We start from the raw sequence: 19,808 nt of genomic DNA, 5'->3' as shown, positions 1-19,808 counted from the left end.
ATAGTCCTCAATTTACGACTGCAATTGAGCCTAAACTTTCTGTTGTTAAGTGAGACATTTCAGTGAGTTTTACTGCATTTTACAATCTTCCTTAACACTGTTGTTAAGCAAATCACCGCAGTTTTCAAGTTAGCAACCCAGTTGTTTAGTGAATCTGGCTTCTCCATTGACTTTGCTTGTCAGAAAGTTGCACAGCAATGGTCATAAATACGAACCGGTTGCCAAGCATCTGTTTTTCCATCACATGATCATGCAAAAGTGAAAAATGGTCATAAGTCACATTTTCAGCACCATCACTTTGAACGGTCACTAAATGAACTATTGTAAATCGAGGACTACCTGTACATTTTATTGTTTTATTGCTTAAACTGATTTCCCCCTCTTTTTTAAATATTGTAAGAATCGGGAGTATTTCATTTAGTGAAAGAACCTCAGCTGGATTTGAATAATAATACATTCAGACCCTTCTCTACTGGCCCACAGTCTAGCAATCAGTATAATAGACACCAATGTCACCATCTTTCTGGGGATTCTCTTGCTGCTGAATTGAAATGTTCTCTGGCCATTGTTGAGTCAGGAAAAAACAACAACAGCCCACTTCTGCTTGTGTGAAATATGCATCCTATTGGCAATCCCTATCCTGTCTCTATTGTCTCCGTTTCAAGTCTCTGCGGTCCCTTGCCTTCCTTCAGCCTAACAGGTTTTGTACACCTTGAGGCGGTTCTTGGACAGTGCCAGATCAAGAGAGAGGAAAATATTTCAAAACCTGTTCAGCGAAGGATCTTCATGCCTGCCTCCCTTGCAGGGTGGGGATGAGAAGAATGTGACATCATGCAGACATAGCAGGAAAAAGATGCCTGCGATCTCCCATTGGGGAGTTGCAGAAATTTGCTGAATTGCAACCTTCCCCATCACTTGCTAGATTGGACTGCTGGGAGATTCGCATTCACGTTGACTTTCTATAGCAGTAAAAAAAAACTGGTTGAAGAACTAGAGATGGTGGCACGCTGAGCAAAGAGAGGGTATTATCCAAAAGATTGATCGAAAGAATAGAGAAATCGGCTAGCTTTTTAAATTGAAAAAATGCCACTGGCTAAAGCTACTCTCTATATGACTGATTAATCATCATCTTCATCAGCACTGAGTGGGTATTTTAAATGTCCTTTCCTTTGGAAGTGCTTTTAAAAATCAGTAGAATTTCTCCCAAGACTTTAGCAGAAGTGAGATGAGACAGCAAACATGTCCAGGCCAACTTAACAATAGCTTATAGGGAAAGGCTGCACTCGTTTTAATTTAGGCTTTCTTTTGGTTCAGAATTGTTCAGAAATGTCTTTTAAAAATAGTCTCTCAGCATATTGGAGGGGATTGTGAGAAACTATTTGTGACAAATCTGCAATTCTAGTTTTTATGACAAATGGAGACAGTGATTTATGGTAATTTTGCTGCCTGATCAATAATTAGCATTATTCCCCCATTGTTAATAGGAATGGGCCTGATGCGAAGATTATAGTTTACAACAACCTCAAAATAACAATCCATTGTTATAGTTTGGGGGACTATGTTTGGAAAGAGCAAACTTATAGTAGGTCTTCAATATGCTTGACTATTAATATCTCAATCAAGTTCACGCATGGTTGATATAGTCACACTTCCCATACCCCATCATGATTTCAACTTATTCAGTTACTGAGTATATTTCCTAATTGCAGGCCAGCTAGCAGTATAAGGAAGAAGCCTCTTGTCCACTGATCTAGGTCTAAGATTTTAAATATTCAGAAACAAAAGAACAATATACCATGAATATTATATGAATAGAATAAAGGTGATCACTTCTGTCAAAAAGCTAGTTTCGTAACTGTGATACAAGTACCACTGTGAACCTTCCAAGATATTGGATGGCACTTCTAGATTGGATAAAAGTCCTGTATCTCAAGCTTGTATATTAATTGTTAAATAATCCATTCTTATGAGCCATGAAAGCATAGAATATATCAACTATACATTCAGAAAATTCATGTTTAGCTATTGACTTCTATTTTTTCTGTCGTCTTTTACTGGCTACTAGTTTGATATGCTGTGAGATTACTGATTACATTTCCTCCAGTTAATCTTATTGATGATCCAAGATAACTGTATGCATTTATGGCTACTAGAAATTAAACCTCATCTAAATCTTCTCAGATTTTCATGTAATATTTGGTCTTGACTGGCTTTGAGAAAACTCTATCAGAAATAAGATGGATTCTCAATTTAGATTTACAAAAGAATCCAAACTCCACTCCAAAAATCAGTAATTTAGGCATTCATCAGGAACATTCTGAAGGAGCATTTATCATGGTCAAATACTTTATCAACATTTTGTGCCCAAAACTCAAAAAACTTTTGCATCAACCAGACAAACTGCCTTACTTTTAGCTCCTTTAAGAAAGGATTCATATAACATGGTTTATACTCAAGTTCAGTTGAAAAAAAAAATGAATAAGTTATACATACCCTTCTGCATTGACTTTTTTTTTTTACCAAATTGGCATTAAAATTTTTAATTTAACTTCCCTCAGCATCCAGTCCTAGCAAATCAAAGGCCAGTCTTGCTCTATCCTGGTGAGCAGAACTTAAGAGTGGCCTCCAGGAGTGGCCAATGGGAACAGTAATCCTATTTAACAGGCAGTTGTTTAGTTTTACCTGCTTAGAATTTTATGGCTTGGATAGAATTTTAAAACTGCAATCTTACTATTTTACAGTGCTAAGTAACAGTCAGTGATAGTTAATAAACTTGTGTTCATTCATTGATATCTAAAATTAATTATACTAGACTCACCACGGAAAAAGCTCAAACTTTTAGTTGCAACTGTATTAAAATTTAGATATTTAATTATTTTTATTTTTAATATTTTATTCCTTTTGTTTTTACTAACTTATAATTTGTTTAATAATTATTTTAGCCAGTTATCTATTTTTACAAGTTCTAGTTGTTTTGTTTTATTGTGGCCTGTCCCTATCCTGTTTTGAAATTTAATTTGAGTTGTTGCCCCTTAAGAATATAGGTACCATCGCTACATTAATTTACTGAAGTCAGACTTGGTTTTAAACCAAGGGTTTTCAAACTGGGCAAGTTTAAGACTTGTGGACTTCAACTCCCAGAATTCCTGAGCTAACTTGACTGGAGGAGGAATTCTGGGAGTTGAAGTCCACAAGTCTTAAAGCTGTCAAGTTTGAAGACCCCTGTTTAAACCAAGGCTTTGATTGGAAATTTCAAGCTGTTATTTTAGTACAATGTTCACAAAGGAGTATCCCTTATTTATCAATGGATGCCTGTAAATTAAAACATACATTAAAGTTGTCATTCCAGTTCTCTTTAGTAGATTGATAGCCATGTAGAAATATTCCTTGACTTGCAACCAGAATGGAGCAAGAGAGTTGTTAAGTGAATTTTGCCCCATTTTATGATCTTGCCACCGTTGTTAAGTGAATCACTGCAATAGTTAAGTTACTAGCATTTGTGCATTAAGTGCATCTGGCTTCCCCATTGATGAAGGTTGCAAAAGATGATCACATGACCCTGAGACACTGCAACCACTATAAATAAATACCTGCCAGTTGCTAAGTGTTTGAATTTTGATCACGTGACTGTGGGGACTGCCACAACAGTCATAATGTGAAACCCAGTCATATGTTAAGTGTCTGTGGAGATTCTCGAGGCATCCAGGTCATGGTTGTCCCAAAAGTGTTTTTTTTTTCAAGAGGCAACTGGACTTCCTGGTTTTTCTTTGAAGACGTTTCACTTCTCGGAGCTGAAGAAGCTTCTTGGCTGTGACGTGAAATGTCTTCGATTGCCTCTTGGAAAAAAAGCACTTTGGGCGACAGTCATAAGTTTCTTTTTTCAGTGCCTTTGTAAGTTTGAACAGTCGTTGAATGGTTATAAGCCAAGGACCGCCTGTAATCAAAGTGTGGTAACTAAATGAGAAGGCAAAAACTGTTCAGCGTTTATTTTTTAATGTGGAGTAGGATGCATAGCCTACTTCTGAGTTTCGTATGCGTTCTGGTTCTGCTTTTCCTCCTTCAAAGCCCCTTCTGATCCCAGCCTATGGCCTCTCTTGAGCTTTGAGCCAGGCCTGCTGAATAGCTGAGCAGTTTTGCAATAGAAGTACTCCACCCCGAGTGTCCCTGTGGGCAGGACAAGAAGACTCAGTGACTTCAGCAGCACTTTGCAAGAGAAGGTTGGGAGTACAGCCTCTTCATGCACAGCCAAACATATGTACATCTGGTCTTGTCCTGCACATGCCCCAGAGCGGAGGAATAACTTGGAAAAGCTCCTCCACTTTCTTCCCTTTGCACCTCCTCTTCTGCTTCCCACAATGCATGAGGAATAATGGGATACAGGGATCTTAGAAAGAGACCAAACCATTTGGATAAGCAAGTGAACTTGACAAAAACTGGAGCTGTAATAATACTTGTTTTTCATTCACGAAGAAAGTAAGCCGAAGTATATAAGTATAGGAAAGTGCTTGCAATGAGAATGAGCTCTGCTTCTGGGCCTTTAAAACCAGTCTGATTCACAGATGTTAGCAGGCACTGCTAGGATTATATACTGTGAAAAGAATAAATCACCTGACTTTTTGAAGCTAACATTGCTAGATGTCCGGGTAGACGCAAAATCTTTTCCTCCCTCCATATTGGCCAGGTGACCATTGCAGATATGAATATTTTTTTGCATTTTAATATCTCCAAGAGATTGTCCAGGTATTTTTTTAAAAAATTAAAAGCTAAAATATATTTTCACTACAAGTATATATTGGATTTATACTGTTCCTCCCCAAATCCTGGAAATTGTATTTTAATGTGCTGAGAATTATGCTAAGCGATGGTTAGTCTTCTTTCTTAGAACTACAAAATTCCCAGAATTATCTGGCAATGTAAACGTATTTGTATTAACTGCTGGTTTAGTGCCAGTTGTGTACTAGTGGCAACAAAATGGTGTATCAGAGTATTTGCTTCCAAAAACTACATGGAGATGACAAGGTAAACAGTATGAACAAGCTGCATCCTTTGGCCTTCTAGATCATATTGAACATTAACCACCAGTGGAGTTCACACCTTGCATTAAACTATACTTGATTTAAACCTAGGGTACTGAAACACAATTGGATGGATTTGCCTAAGGTAGGAAGCCAGAAACTATGGCTTACAAACCAGAATTGCTGAATTTCTACAACATGCTAAGCCAAACCTAAATAGAGCTTATTATGGTTTGGTGCAAGCTCACTATATTAAAGCAACAACATTCAGTGGAGCCATCACAGTCACCCATGAAAATGAATACGCTAGGTAGAAAGCTAAAGTTCTGCAGCAAAATTGCAGTTTGGGTCCTGAAAATTGGGGTGGTTTTGGGATGGAACATCCCTTGCTCTTCTGAAACATGAGCAAAGGCTCTACGATCATTGCACGGAGTGCAGGAATTGTCTGTAAAAAGAGTCCAAGCTGAGAATGTTCTAACCAAATTTACTTGCTGACTTTGATTATGACATCAAAGGTGTCTTGACCAATGATAGCAAGGCTGTTTTTTTCCCCCTTCCTTTTATACTATCCTCTCTGATGGTGGCAGGGTTTGGGGGGATTAGTTACATTCAGGGGTTCAGATCCATCAGGAGGGTGGAATTTCTGATGATCCTGGATGAGGAAACCTCGTTACTTCTCCCCTTCCGGGGACTGAAGGCAATTGACCAGGGACCACTTTGGGGCAGGATGGGTGATGTGAGGGGATTCTAGCCCTGAGAACGGGAAGAGGCTTGAAACCCTCGGAGGAAGCAAAACTCCTCTGCCCCGATCTGATCTTACAATTATTGTATGTTTTAATTTTATTTAAGTTGTAAAGGCTTCCCACCTCTAGGAAGCAGAAGAGAAGAAATCCTTGTCCCAAGGGTCTCTCTCTCTCTGATGCAGACCCAGTATGGGCAAATTAGCTGGGGTCTTTGTACCAAAAGGAGACAAGACCATTCTTCTTATCTTCCACCTTTTCAGCAAGGCATTATGCATATATATATATATATATATATATATATATATATATATATATATATATATATATATGCATGTTCGGTCATTTCCGTGTAAGGTTGAGAGTATCTTGGCGACGTTTAGACGAGGTCCCACTCGCCATCTTCAGGCTGGTGCTTTCGGCTTCGTGCTTGTGCAAGCAAAGCGTGATCGGAGCTGCCGTCTTTCTATAAATACTGGTGGGGAGGTTGGCTGTGTTGTCATTTCTTGATTGGTTGATGGAGTTGATGTTTATAGAGAGACGGCAGCTCCAATCACGCTTTGCTCGCACAAGCACAAAGTCGAAAGCACCAGCCTGAAGATGGCGAGTGGGACCTCGTCTAAACGTCGCCAAGATACTCTCAACCTTACATGGGAAATGACCCGAACATGCCAAGACCTGCATTCCTGTACCTGTGAAAATCTATGAATGTATGTATGTATGTATGTATGTATGGTATTCAGCTTTGTTCGGGTATTTTCCCACGTCATTATAGTTGTGCTTTTAAAGCTGTAGCAATGTTTCGGCAGAATCTCATCTGCCATCATCAGGCTTCTGTATTGTGTTCGTCTGTGAGTCAGACTTTTACAGTTTTACATATATATATCTTGCAGTTCCTTTATGCTCATCGTGATCGGAGGTCAAAGTTGTTCAGTTGTCTGAAAAGAAAAATTAGACCGAGTGCAGTGGGAATTCCACACTCTGCTCATTTGTGTCTCTGTCGCCCACAATGGAGCGTTGTCTTACTCGCTGTCATTGCCTTGCCTGCCTCAACAGCCATTTTAACGCGTTCTCTCTCTCTTTGCCATGCAGCCTTATGTCTCAGTGGCCCAGCAGATGGCACCCCCAAGCCCCAGTGGCAGCTGCAACAACAATAGCAGCAGCAGCAGCAGCAGTGGGCCAGGCGGTGGCGGAGGTGGCGGGGACCAGCTGAGCAAAACAAACTTGTATATCCGGGGCCTGCATCCTGGTACCACCGATCAGGATCTTGTCAAGCTCTGCCAACCGTAAGTTACCATCATCCAAGAAACATTGATGGTCAATCCTAGAGTTTGCAAGTAAACGATCCATGGTGGGGTAGGGGCAAATGTTGTGTGCTTACATCTGCATCTTGGTTTGTGGTATTTTGTTGCCAGTGGGGATTGAACTTAGCGATCTTTTCCAGTAGTAGCGCAGTGGTTAGAGTGCAGTACTGCAGGCGACTTCTGCTGACTACCAACTGACTACAATTTGCCAGGTCAAATCTCACCAGGCTCAAGGTTGACTCAGCCTTCCATCTTTGCGAGGTGGGTAAAATGAGGGCCCAGATTGTTGGGGGCAATAGGCTCTGTAAATCGCTTAGAGAGGGTTGTAAAAGCACTGTGAAGTGGTATATAAGTCTAAGTGCTAAGCGCTACTGAATGCTATCCACCCTTCCTGAATTCAGCAAAAAACTATACTGGCATGTAATGTGTCTCCCCATTGCTAATCCCTATCCTGTCTGTACAATTTGCTCTTTCAAGCCACTGCGATCCCTGACTTCCTCCAGGTGACAAGTCCTAACAATCCTGGTGAGGCGGCCCTTGGATAGAGCTGGAAAAAAGAAAATAGTTCTGTAACACTAGTGCAGCTAAGGAGGAGTGAAGTCTTTTGTTACGAGGGCAACCTGAAGCCAGTCGTAAGAGACATAGCACATACAAAAAATATTTGTATATATCTGGGGGCTAATGCCAAGGTTGTGCCTTATTGGATCAGGCTCTTGGAGAGGATACGTTCCTTCTTCCTGCTAAGGTAGTTGGACTCAAGTGATGTGGCAACAAGCCAGATGTATGATTTACCAAGAAATACAAGCAGTAAGCCACTTACACATCATGTGCCTATGTTGAAGCCATGAGTTTATCCATGTTGATGTCTGGAGGGTTTCATGGGCCAGAAGGACTTAAGAGAAAGCAGAAAAAGATTTAGTCATGTCACTAAAAGCCAAGAAGTTTAAACTTCCCACAAATCTAGAACTCTCAGAGATTCAATAATCACCCAGTTATTGTGGGGATCAGTCAAGACAGGTTTTGAGCAAACCGGGGCAAGTCAAGTCTGCCTCAAAGTTTGCCTACAGATTTAGGGGCTCTTTCTGCAAAGAGGCAGGAATCAGGAATGTTCCTTCCTTCGCCCTCTTCTCCTATCTCCTCACCATGGTTCTTCTCCTATTTTCCTTTCCTTTCCTTATTCCACCACTTAAACTGGAGCTAAACCTGAAAAATGTATGGACCACAGCTTGGCATTCTTCTTCCTGGCCCATATTCTGGGTGAGAAGTAAAATAAATAAATAAATGTAAGCGTTATCCTAGCTCTTTCCATCACTTTGGCAAAGGACCATGTCCTTCTTTGTAAGGATGGGAAGCTGGCAACCGCAGGTCTGAATCCAGCCCTTCTGCTCTGGGTCTCCTGAGCTGAAAGGGCAGCCTCCATAGGAAGGTCATTATTTGTAGGGCGTTGATCAGGTTTTGGAGTGCTGCTCCTGCTACGGCTCACCTGTTTCTTGGATCCTCATGGAGATCTGTCATTCAGTGTCCTTGTTTTAAGGATATCAAAAGTAAGGCCTTAGTGCTATCTGGGGTATTGAACTCCCCCGTCTTCCAGAAGCTCAGTGCAATACGCCAGCCTTGACTAATAATCCGTGTTGCTTTGGTATCCCCCCGATTTGCCAAAGTTATCTAAAAAGTGATCGGAAGGCGTCTGACTCCCAGCTAAAGAGGGCTGAAAATGATTTCGGGTGGAGGGCGGTGGGGGAGAGAGTTGGAGGGGGCTAAGTAGAGTGCAGTCACGTACACATTGCCTGCAGCAACGCACTGACGCTGTGAAGTCCGTGGCTCCCTAATTGCCTGCCAGGGTTTGCTCCGCTCTTCCCTCCCTGAGCCTCGCCTGAAGGAGACTGAGCAAAGCTGTAGTACTTGAAACTGGGAGGCCAGGAGGGGTGGGTGGGCAGGGGGCTGTTCCTCGTTTACCTCAGCTCACCCCGGCCTGGAATGCTGGATCTGGCCCCAAAGCCACACTTGACAAACACGCCTGCTTCATACCAGGAATGTGTGAGAGAAGGGATCATGGATGAGAGCTGCAACCAGTGGCGGAGACCTTGGGGAGGGCCAAAGGGAAGGGAAGGAAACAAGCCCAGAGCCTACTACTGGCAGGGGCTGGGATCTGGGAATTCTGGGCGGCATTCCTGATTCTGCCCCTATCTTGCAACATCATTTGTCTGTGGTGCCCTCCTCCTCCTCCTCCTCCTGTGCCTTCATTCCCACATCTGCAAAGCAGTAGACCTCCTCCTCCCCCCCACCCCCATTTGGAGGTTTGACCACAACCACAGCATTCAGCATGATTCATCTCGCTCTGAAGCCCTGCAGCTGGACTCCCCTGAGTCCTGGCTGGGAGGCGCCAGGACTTGGCTGTTCTTGGCGCCGGTCGGATTTCCTGGGCTTGTCCTTCCCTGGGCAGGAAATCCTGCTCGGGGTGAACAGGAAGCATCGCGGGTGGGGTCAGAGGGCAGCTGGGATGGACTCTGTAGGGCTCAGCACTGGGGGGAGGGGAAGAGAGCCAGAGTCCGCTGGCTATTTTTAAAGGGAGACTAATTCAGGGCTCGCACTAACTCCGGGAGGTGGGAGGGGGGGTTTGTAATAGGCTGGAGGAATTTAAGGCTGCCTTAGAAAGGCTGGACCAAGGAATTGCATGCATAACTGTGACTTCCCTTGCAAGATAGCGATAAGGAAACTGACGAAGGGGTTTAAAAGAAAAGGGCTATTAGAGCCATTCTCAGCAAATTCCCAGAACTATTCAGAGGATGCTGGGATAACCATTCCCTCTTTCTTCAGTTCTATGGGAAACTGAGTCAGGAGCCTATCCTAGTAACCATCTTTTCTGGCCCGGTCTTGGTGGGGCTGCTTTCCTTTCCCTCCAGGATTCGAACCAGGAGCCGTTCAAAATTGTCCTTAGCCGCTCCAGAGTTAAAACCTCACCTTACCTCTTCAAGCATTCGGGAGGCTCCCATGGTTTTGACACGGGAGGTGTCTGGTACCTTTCACCAGCTATTTAGTTCATATTGCTGCGAGGTTGCCCTTAAAGGGGAAGATTGTCCAGGGACACTCGCTTTCCTCTGATCCCTGGGCGTCCGCTTCAAAAACCTTTCCACTTAAGCAGCAGGAATGCTCTCATCCTGTACCCGGCGTTCAATCCCATGTTTGGTGATCTGTATCAGACTAAATGGTCGGGATGGGCTAGGCTTCATAGTGAAGCAGGAGAGACAGCCAGCTCAATCTCTTTCTGCTGCTTCCCAGGGTAATTTTCCCCATGAACTCTTCTCCAGACCAGGGGTCTCCAACCTTGGTCACTTTAAGCCTGGAGGACTTCAAGTCCCAGAATTCCCCAGCCAGCAAAGCTACCTGAAAAAGGACTTGAAGTCCTCCAGGCTTAAAGTGACCAAGGCTGGAGACCCCTGCTCCAGGCCACTTTTGAACGGTGTTGTAGTGCTTTGCTAGAACAGCTCTAAACCCATCTTTGAAATGAACTTGAGCCAGTTGATACTTGGGCTTCCTTTGACGGCACCTGTACAAAACATGTGTGCAAAACCAAGCAAATTTTCAGAGGTAGCTCAGAGGCTGATTGATTCAGCCCTCTGTCAGAAGTTGCCTCTGCCTCATTCCTCGGCCACAGTAAGGAAAGCATTTTCCCGCCATTTAGATTACAGACTAACAGAGTTGGAAGGGACCCTGTAGGTCATCTAGTCCACCACCCCCCACCCAAGCAGGAGACCCTATGCCGTTTCTGACAGAGGGCAGTCCAGTCTCTTCTTGAAAGCTTCCAGGGATGAAGCTCCCATGACTTCTGAAGGCAACTTCTGTTCCGTTGGTCGACTGCTCTCCCTGTCAGAAAACTTCTGACTTTGCGATGCCTGGGGAGGGGAAAAGAATAAAAGTCAGTAGAAAATGTATTAATCCCTGTTTTTTTTTGTGTGTTCTGCTTGCTTATTAATAAGAACATCACCATTTGTCAGCATCATATCTGTGGCAGGGTAGAGATCATCACCAGAGGCAGCTTATGTTATGTTGGTACAGTTTTCTGCTAGTTCAAGGACTGGTGGGAACCTCAGCTGTGCCTTGGCTATTTTAATATTCCCAGCTCTCACCTTTCAAGGTTTTAATATGGGCTCATGTAAGGACATCACTGAGGTATTTTTTTTTTTTTGTATGTATCTATGGAAGTGTTCTACCACCCAGAGCATTCCATACTTCTCGGACTCTATTGTGCAAGACTAGAATTTCAGATCTGGTGAGGTACTGCAGATCTTCCAGAGTTTGTCATTTTATTTGTAAGTTGTAATTAGGAGTGTGCAGGTTTTGGGTTTTTTTTTCCTTTTAAAGCTGAACCTCAAATATCACAAAAGCCATTCTACCGTGCGCGGTATAAATTGTTGGATGCACCAACTTTGAATGTTCCCTAGTGCAGAGATGGGCAACCTCGGCTAACACAGTTTCTGAAAGTCTACGGAGATTCTCAGTCATCCAGGCCACAGATGTCCCAAAGATGCTTTTTTTTTTTTCAAGAGATGTTTGAAAAAAGAGATGCGTTTTTCAGAGCTGAAGAAGCTTCTTGGATGAGAAGTGAAATGTCTTCAAAGAAAAACCAGAAAGTCCAGTTGCCTCTTGGGAAAAAAAAAGGCATCTTTAGGGCAGTTTCTAAAAGTGTTTTTTTTAGGGTCCCAAAGCCAGGTCTGATCATACTACCAAATACTCACTGCTTGATTACTGAATTTGAGCAACATGATTTCCCATCCTTTGGAGGCAGTCATGGGTGGAATAGGATTTATATTAAAAAAACACAAAATTCCCACTCAGAAATAGAAGGTCAGCTCCAGCCTGGTGCGTAGCCTTCTTCCTGGTTGTATTACTGAGCTGTCTGTAGATTTCACTCCTCAAAAGCCATGGAGTATAGCTTATCTCACCAAACTCACCTAGCCCTGTTCTACAGGAAGTCTTCCATTTGTAAGCCCAGTTGGGACCAGAATCTCATTTCTGAGCCAGGTGGTCATTACGTGAGTCGCATCTGAGGTTACAACTTTTTTTTTTTTTTTGCCACAGGTGTTAAAAGCAAATCACTGCAGTTGTTAAATGAGTTGTGCGCCTTAAGCAAATCTTTGGCTTCCCCCATTGACTTTGCTGGTTGGAAACTGGCTAGGAAGGACGCAACTGGCAATCAGGCAACCCCAGGACACTGCAACTTTTTGTAATTACGTGCCAAGTCCCCAAACTTTATAATCACGTGACTGTAGGGATGTTATGACAGTTGTAAGCGTGAGGACTGGTCGTAAGTGACTTTTTTCAGTGTCGTTGTAACATCAAACAGTCACTAACAGATAATCAGAGTCGGAAGGGACTTATAGGTCATCTAGTCCAACCCCCTGCCCAAGCGGGAGACCCTGCACCATTTCTGACAAATGGCAGTCCAATCTCTTCTTGAAGGTCTCAAGTGATGGCGCTCCTGCAACTTCTGAGGGCAAGCTGTTCCATTGGTTGATTGTTCTCACTATCAGAAAGTTTCTCCTTATTTCCAGGTTAAATCTCTCCTTGTTCAGTTTCCATCCATTATTCCTTGTCTGGCTTACAGGCGCTTTAGAAAATAGCTTGATCCCTTCCTCCCTGTGGCAGCCCCTCAAATATTGGAAGACCGCTATCATGTCTCCCCTGGTCCTTCTCTTTACTAGACTAGCCATGCCCAGTTCCTGTAACCGTTCATATGTCTTAGTCTCCAGTCCCCTAATCATCCTGCTTGCTCTTCTCTGTACTCTTTCTAAAGTTTCAACATCTTTTTTGTAATGTGGTGACCAAAATTGGATGCAGTACTCTAGGTGTGGTCTTACTAAGGCTTCGTAGAGCAGTATTAGTACCTCCCTTGATCTCGATTGTATCCCTCTGTTAATGCAATTTAGGATTGCATTAGCTTTTTTGGCTGCTGCTGCACACTGCTGGCTCATATTTAGCTAGTTGTCCACTAGGACTCCAAGATCCCTCTCACATTCATTCACTAAATGAATGGTTGTTAAGTTGAGGACTACCTGTAATCATCATCTTCTTTTCATGACCCCATAATCCCTTGTGGGGTGGAGTCTTGTCAACTGAATGGAGTGTTTACTGGCCGGATGCCTTTCCTGTCGCCAATGCAGAGTTTTGTTCAGCAGATATATTCTCATCGTGCCCAGAGAGATAAATAATCTGCTTCTACCTAGGATCGAACTCACAGCCTCTTGATTGTGAGGCGAGAGCTCCACATCTAGGCCACTGCACCACTCCTTGAGGACTACCTGTAATGATTCAAGTAAATCCAACCTCACTTTGCCATTCATTTGCTGTCAGAACGAGTGCCCTGGTGCCTTTGAAATTGGAAGAGCCTGCAATTAATTAATGAAACCTCTTTGACAACTGATTTATCTAAATGGCTACTCCATATCTCTGAACCTATCGGGATCTTGACCAACCACTAGTCAAGATAGGTCACCCATTCATACCTCCTCGATACCTTTCAGCCAGAGGTGGGATTCAGCAGGTTCTGACCAGTTCTGGAGAACCGGAAGCGGAAATTTTGAGTAGTTTGGAGAACCAGCAAAAATACCACCTCTGACTGGCCCCGCCCCCATCTAGTCTCGGCCTCCCGATTGGCTGGGTCTTCTTTTGTTGCCCTGCACAGGAGAACGGAGCTGGAAAGCAGGTTAGTGGGGCGGGGAGGGAATGGGGATTTTATAGTATCCTTCCCCTGCTATGCCCACCAAGCCATGTCCACAGAACCGGTAGTAAAAGGGAAAAAAAATGAATCCCACCACTGCTTCCAGCTATACATCCTAATATCATGGCTATCCATTTGGAGACACTGAAGCTTTTTTTTATCTTTTTGCCAAAAAAAGAAGAAGGAAGCAACCTGCTTGTTATCAGGTTCTCTCCAAACAGAGGCACCTATAGGTCTTTTCCTATGAAAAGTTGCACAGTAATAGATGAGGGCTGTTCTAGATGCAGTTATATCACTTATCATTTTTGTTTGTTTCGTTCACCTTCCTTCAAAGAGATGGTACATCCCGGTTTACAAATATGTGGAAGTGACAGAGATATGCAGGGGACTACAAAAATCTGAAGAAACTTTTCTAGACACTTTCAGCTTCTTGGCTGTTACAGGGAAGAATTTACCATTCTTCTGTAGGACACGGGTGGGAAACCAAGGGCCAAATATAGCTCGCAGATCATTCTTTTCTCACCAGTAGTGAATCCTGTTTGTCCTGAGATTAATTGAAAAGCAGTTCCAATTCCTGAGTGGAGAAAACATTTTATTTTTCGGTCTTCTTGGAGGGTGGGTGGGTGGGTTGGGAGGACAGCAGGGAAGAGTCTTAGGAAAGAGAAGTATTTTCAGGGAAGATAGTTAGGACCGTTATATCCATTCCGCAAACTTCCTTTGTTTGCTGTGCTTATTCTATCCCTTATTTTGATGCTTTCCTGTACTTACAGATACGGCAAAATCGTCTCCACCAAGGCCATCCTGGACAAAACAACCAATAAATGCAAAGGTGAGCTCAGATTTTCTTCTCGTATAGAGTATATTATGTGATACCCACAGGACTTGAATCAGAGTCTGGATAATGTGTGGGTTTTGCTTGTGGGGGGGTGTTTCTCAAAGGGGAGGGGGGATGCAGAGCTGCCTTGTTTCGCCACATCCTTATCACACACGCACACGCACACACACACACACACCTCTCTTTGCAGTGGCCTGAGGCTTTAACCTCTCCTTCAAAAGAGGGTGCCTCTCTTCCAGTTTTCAGGCTGGCAAAGTCGAAGCCCAGGTAAGGCTGCTGGGTGGGGGTGGGGGGACAGGACAGGTTCAGAATGGGAATCTAAGAGCCAAGCTTGCCGAGGGGGGAGCGGTTGGGTCTGAAGGTGGGGGTGGTTTATTGGCATGAGGGTGATGGTTGGTGGGGCCAGGGTCGGGGAGGAGGAGTTGCATTCCTGAAATGCCAGACATTGCTGGGGAGAGAAGAAGGAAAGAAAAGATGGAGTAGAAGCTGAAGAAGGAGGAAGAGGAGAAGGGGAGTCCTGCAGTCTGTGTGGTTTGATGCTGGGATAGGTCCTCCTCCTCCTCCTCCTCTTGGCTTCCGTGCCGATGTTTGCTAACCCGCCAGATAACATCAGTCTTGCCCCTCCGAGTGATTGCTGCTTGTGGTGTGCCAGATAGGGTGTGGTGCAGCGGAGAATGTAAAATAGGTGGGTGAGGCAGGAGGGCTTCGCTCCACTGCAAAGGTGAGTCGCTTTGCTACTCACCCAGACCCAGGTACAGAGGGCTGGAGGAAGGGTCCCTTATACGGGTCGTCCTCCACGTACGGCCGCAACTGGGCCCAAAATATATGTGGCCAAGTGAAATGTGTGTTGAGTGAGCTTTGCCCCGTTTTACTACTTTTTCTTGCTGCCGTTGTTAAGTGAGCCGCTGCAGTTGTTAAGTGAGGCTGGCTTCCCCATTGACATGGTTTGTCAGAAGGTTGCCAAAGGTGGTGACATGACCCCTGGACACTGCAACCGTCGTAAGCACGAGTCACTGGCTATTTTGTTCAGGTGACCAGGGGGAGGCTGCAACGGCCGTAAGTGCGAAAAACGGTCATAAGGCACTTTTTTGTCAGTGACGTTGTTAACTTCGAACGGTCACCAAAACGGACTGTTGTAAGTCGAGGACTTACCCGTACAAGCTGGAAACGGAACCTCCGAGGTCAACGAGACTTACTTTTCCTCTCCTTTGAACCTTCAGGTTATGGCTTTGTGGATTTTGACAGCCCCACAGCAGCTCAGAAAGCTGTGACTGCACTCAAGGCCAGTGGAGTCCAAGCCCAGATGGCCAAGGTAAGCCTTGAGGGGCAGCCCTGCATGGCAGAACACCCCCCCACCGCCATCCCATTTCCACGAATGAGAAGGGGAATGTGCCTGACTCAACCCATCACAGTTAAACTTCTGGTCCTACACCAACACGATGCTCTTTGGGATTTAGCCCTCATGAAGCCAGACCTTTTTCATAACCTGGCCATGATGGAGATGCTTTTCTACAGAGTATATTCTCCGGCATTACTGTGTTTCAAGGGTACCCCTGGTGCCTCACTCCATGTGGTTGGAGTGGTGGTGCTGGGAACAGTCCCTCCGAGTAGATGTGGTTGTAAATTCTGCAGGAACCTGGGTTTTCTACTCTAGCCATGGTTCAGATAAGGCCTAAGCAGAAACAAGCAAGACCCACAGCTAATGTACCTCAGTATTACATGTGAATCAGATCTCAGCTGTTATGCGAGACTCTACCATAGCAGATGGAATTATTTATTCATTAAGTTCGATATCCTGGCTTGGAATCCCAGAATAATTTCCAGTATTGCTCAGTCTTCCTTCGTCAGGCAATGATTCCTTTCCCAAAATTCTCTGGAAAAAGAATACTTCCCCCACCCCCACAAAGGTCTTTAACTAGAGATATCAACAATTGAAGATAAATTGTTCAGTTATATGCCGTATTAATTCCTTTCAAAAACACACACCTTGTACCTTGCCGATCCTTTTAATTTCACTTTCCCCAAGCTGATGCTTTCCAGGTATATTGGGAGATACAGTTCTGGAAATTATGGTGGCACCATTTTGGTTGGGGCTGGTTGCTTGAACCAGGTGGCAATGTTGATATTGAAACAAGCTGCAGTTCCTCTTTCTCCTACAACAGAGAGAGAGGGGGGGGAGGGAGGGAGGGAGAGAGAGAGAGAGAGAGAGAAAGCTTTCTCCAGCAAGGGTCCTCAACCCTGGTCCAACAATCCAATACCAGTTTGAGGCCCTTGGGAAACCGGCTGTGGCCCCTTGGGAACTGGGCCGTGTAAGTGGTGGGCATGTGCAGGAATCCATCCCTCTCCTCCCCCGGCCTTGCCGCTGTTGCTGGTTCACAAAGCCAGAAAGGTTGAGGACCATTATTCTGTAGGTTAAATACGCTACTACTCAAAGAAGTAGACAGCTGCATTATTGTGGTTCCACATAAGAAATAAGTAATGCTCTCTTAGCCCAAGAATACCTTCACATTTGATGGGTGGCAGACGTTGTACTCTGATACTCCAGTAGATTTGGATTTACTCAGAGTAAACTACACTGTAATCAGCAATGGGGAACCTATGATCCTCTACATTTTGGTGAATTAAGGCCATGGGATTCCCTTGGAATGTCTTTGACAGTCTGAATCTCTCTCTTTGAAAAGAACAAACCGTGCTCCCCAGCGCCCATAGAGCATGTATGCCTTTCCCAGTGTGCAGTTCCTGCAGTTAGCACACACATTGGTGTGTATGTGATGCAGCCTACAGTACTCTAGGCCATGTTTGCGGCCTCCCTTGCTCTCCTTGGATGCTGGATCCTTCCCTCAGCTTCTCTTCCTTCTGCTTCACAACAGCGAGTCTCACCAGTGGGGTTGCTCAGAGCAGAAGCCGGCCTCTCTACCGAGATAATACGCTGAGCTCTCTTTAGAGACGGAAAGGCCTCAGTGTGCCTAGAGAAAGAGAGGCAGCCAGCATCTCAGCGGAGGCAGGTGACACACGTTCAGGAAGGGAAGGGAGAGTCCAAAGGAATGCGTTCCTGGGATGGGATGGACTATTGCTAGGCAACAGCCTGACTTCTTGTTTCCATAGCAACAGGAGCAGGACCCTACCAACCTCTACCTGTCAAACTTGCCTTTGGGCATGGATGAGGCTGAGCTGGAGTCGATGCTGAAACCATTCGGACAAGTCATCTCTACACGTATCCTACGTGATGCCAGCGGCACCAGCCGAGGAGTTGGCTTTGCCAGGTCAGGCCGGATGGCTGGGACAGGGTTGGGGGGGTGGTTTGGTTTAATGGTACATGTCTTCAGCTCCATACACAGCAGTGCTGGCTTAAAAAGACAAAACCGGCATAGCCTATGTTCACTTGGGGAACCCCTCAGAAATGTGATCCATTCACATCCTGTATGGGAGTGAGCACCTCGAAACATTCCTCTGCCCCAAGGATGGTTTTCTGTAGGAATACCCGCACAGAGATTTGCTGGGCTAAATATTCCCTTATGCATGGAGCATGTGCAAATATGCTGAGCATTTGCAAATATTCCCCTCTTGGTTCAAGGCGGTGATGGGCATTTGCCTTTTTACTCTTCCATGCCCTATCCCCCTAAGTTTTAGGGTTGGGATAGCTGTAGCTACGCTCTTCTTCTGAGTTGGTTCACTGGGACTAGATATGGACACTTGGCATTTCTATGCAAGTTTGTATACATGTCTCGGAAACCATGTTATTTTAGCTGACTGTATGTTGGGTTTATTACCCAGGGGTGTCTCCCCGTTTCTTGTTCCCTAAACGTGCCATTACTATATCACCAAATGTTCCTAAAAGATTCAGATAGGCTGCAGGAAAAGACGGTAGAGCATGGACACTCAAAACGATTCCTTTCCATGTTTGATTGGCAGACAGAAAAAGCTGGACTTCAGTGGGCACTGCGTCTGTCCTAAAGCCTTACAACATGTGGTTGACTTGTGGGCCAGGTGCTTTGATGTGGACTATAAAGCCCTAGGCTACCTCATTCACTTTTCCCATGGCACCCAACTGCTGTTCAGTCTTGAGTTTAGCCTTAGGTAGAAGCCAGGGGTGGGATGCAAATAGTTTTACTACCAGTTCTGTGGACGTGGCTAGGTGGGCGTGGCTAGGTGGGCATGGTCATGTGACTGGGTGGGTGTGGCTTCTTTTCATGCAGGATCCGCCCCCCCCTGCACTTTGTTTTGTTTTGGTTTTTTTGGCTTCTTGTGCCTCGGGGAAGTCTCCTGGGTAAAGCAATAAGACAACAGCTGATCGTCAGGAGGAAAAAAAAGAAATACCAGTAGCTGTTTTTTTACTACCGGTTTGCCCAAACCGGGCCAAACCGTTAGAATCCTACCACTGGTAGCAGCAAAATGTTTAGTCAATTGCTTGAGAAGGGAGGGAAGAAAAACTGGTAGCAGAAAATTAGAGATTTAGAAATGGCTTGATGTGGAACAGGAATGCTGAACAAGACAGAAGCACCATTGATCCTAAAGTTTCCTGATTCACAACGTTGTTGAGCATTGTTGCTAAGAAGGAAGAAACTAACCGCTAAATGCATTTGATTCCTAACCCAAGATCACTGCTAAGGGTTTGTCTGACTGTAGTGTAGAATTACGTTTAGGCATAGGTTTGTACACCCAAGGTGCTCCTTTGCTGCTCAGGCATCCACCTGGGTGGGCAGTTTTGTTCCAGGTTCTCCCTTTCCTGACTTGGCTTGGCCATTCTCTTCTGTCCTACATTGCCCCCTACTGGCAGATTGTCACATTGCAGCAGACGGTTCCTGACTCCTCCATATTTATTTCCTTCATACCTGAAGAAGTAAAGTTGGACTGTTAGGTAGTATTAGCAACGGACGGTTGGTTAATTATGTATTCCTGTTTCCAACAGCTGGTTGTAATGGATGAGGTTGGTCCTCATCAAGGGAAGAGAGAAACTAAAACGCTTACTTCTCTCTCCGTCAAAGCTGCTTTGCTCCGCCTCCGCTTTCTATCAAATGCTACAGCTCCAAAATATTTTTCCTGAGTCCTTGGATGTAGCATTGGAACACCAAAAGGGATAACAAGCAAATGACGTGTTTAATCATTATAGCAGAGCCACGTAGAAACACAGGCCAGCATTTTGAAAGCTCCTTGAAATATTGGAACTACTTGGGAGTCATAAATTCATACCCTGCT

At 44.6% G+C, this 19,808-nt stretch overlaps 1 protein-coding gene and 2 long non-coding RNA genes across 7 annotated transcripts in view; 2 read left to right on the top strand and 1 right to left on the bottom strand.

The window, feature by feature from the left end:
- The window catches only part of LOC148127075 (uncharacterized), a 136,686-nt gene that overhangs the window by 96,579 nt on the left and 20,299 nt on the right, over positions 1 to 19,808 (top strand). The gene's annotated exons all lie outside the window — the stretch shown is intronic.
- The window catches only part of RBMS2 (RNA binding motif single stranded interacting protein 2), a 71,538-nt gene that overhangs the window by 31,431 nt on the left and 20,299 nt on the right, over positions 1 to 19,808 (top strand). For 2 of the 4 annotated variants that reach the window (XM_087925204.1, XM_087925203.1), the window contains exons 2-5: positions 6,848 to 7,041; positions 14,548 to 14,606; positions 15,833 to 15,924; positions 17,724 to 17,875. In XM_087925204.1, the coding sequence (XP_087781330.1) occupies positions 6,848 to 7,041; positions 14,548 to 14,606; positions 15,833 to 15,924; positions 17,724 to 17,875 (497 nt within the window). Of the gene's footprint in view, positions 1 to 6,847; positions 7,042 to 14,547; positions 14,607 to 15,832; positions 15,925 to 17,717; positions 17,876 to 19,808 lie in introns of all 4 variants that reach the window. The other 2 variants (XM_087925202.1, XM_087925201.1) reach the window with 1 other exon arrangement.
- Positions 3,989 to 9,512, bottom strand: LOC148127076 (uncharacterized). 2 transcript variants are annotated; one of them, XR_015741904.1, is made up of 3 exons: positions 8,543 to 9,512; positions 7,880 to 7,951; positions 3,989 to 4,384 (listed from the first exon to the last, which is right to left on the bottom strand). It is a non-coding gene; the product is annotated as an uncharacterized LOC148127076 (long non-coding RNA). The 2 variants fall into 2 exon arrangements; XR_015741905.1 differs by having other exon boundaries at positions 9,016 to 9,512.

The sequence above is a fragment of the Pseudonaja textilis genome, chromosome 2, assembly GCF_049901715.1.
Source record: "Pseudonaja textilis isolate UNSWEBS1 chromosome 2, rPseTex1.2, whole genome shotgun sequence".
Taxonomy (NCBI): Eukaryota; Metazoa; Chordata; class Lepidosauria; order Squamata; family Elapidae; genus Pseudonaja; species Pseudonaja textilis.
This window is presented reverse-complemented; position numbering and strand designations above follow the sequence as displayed.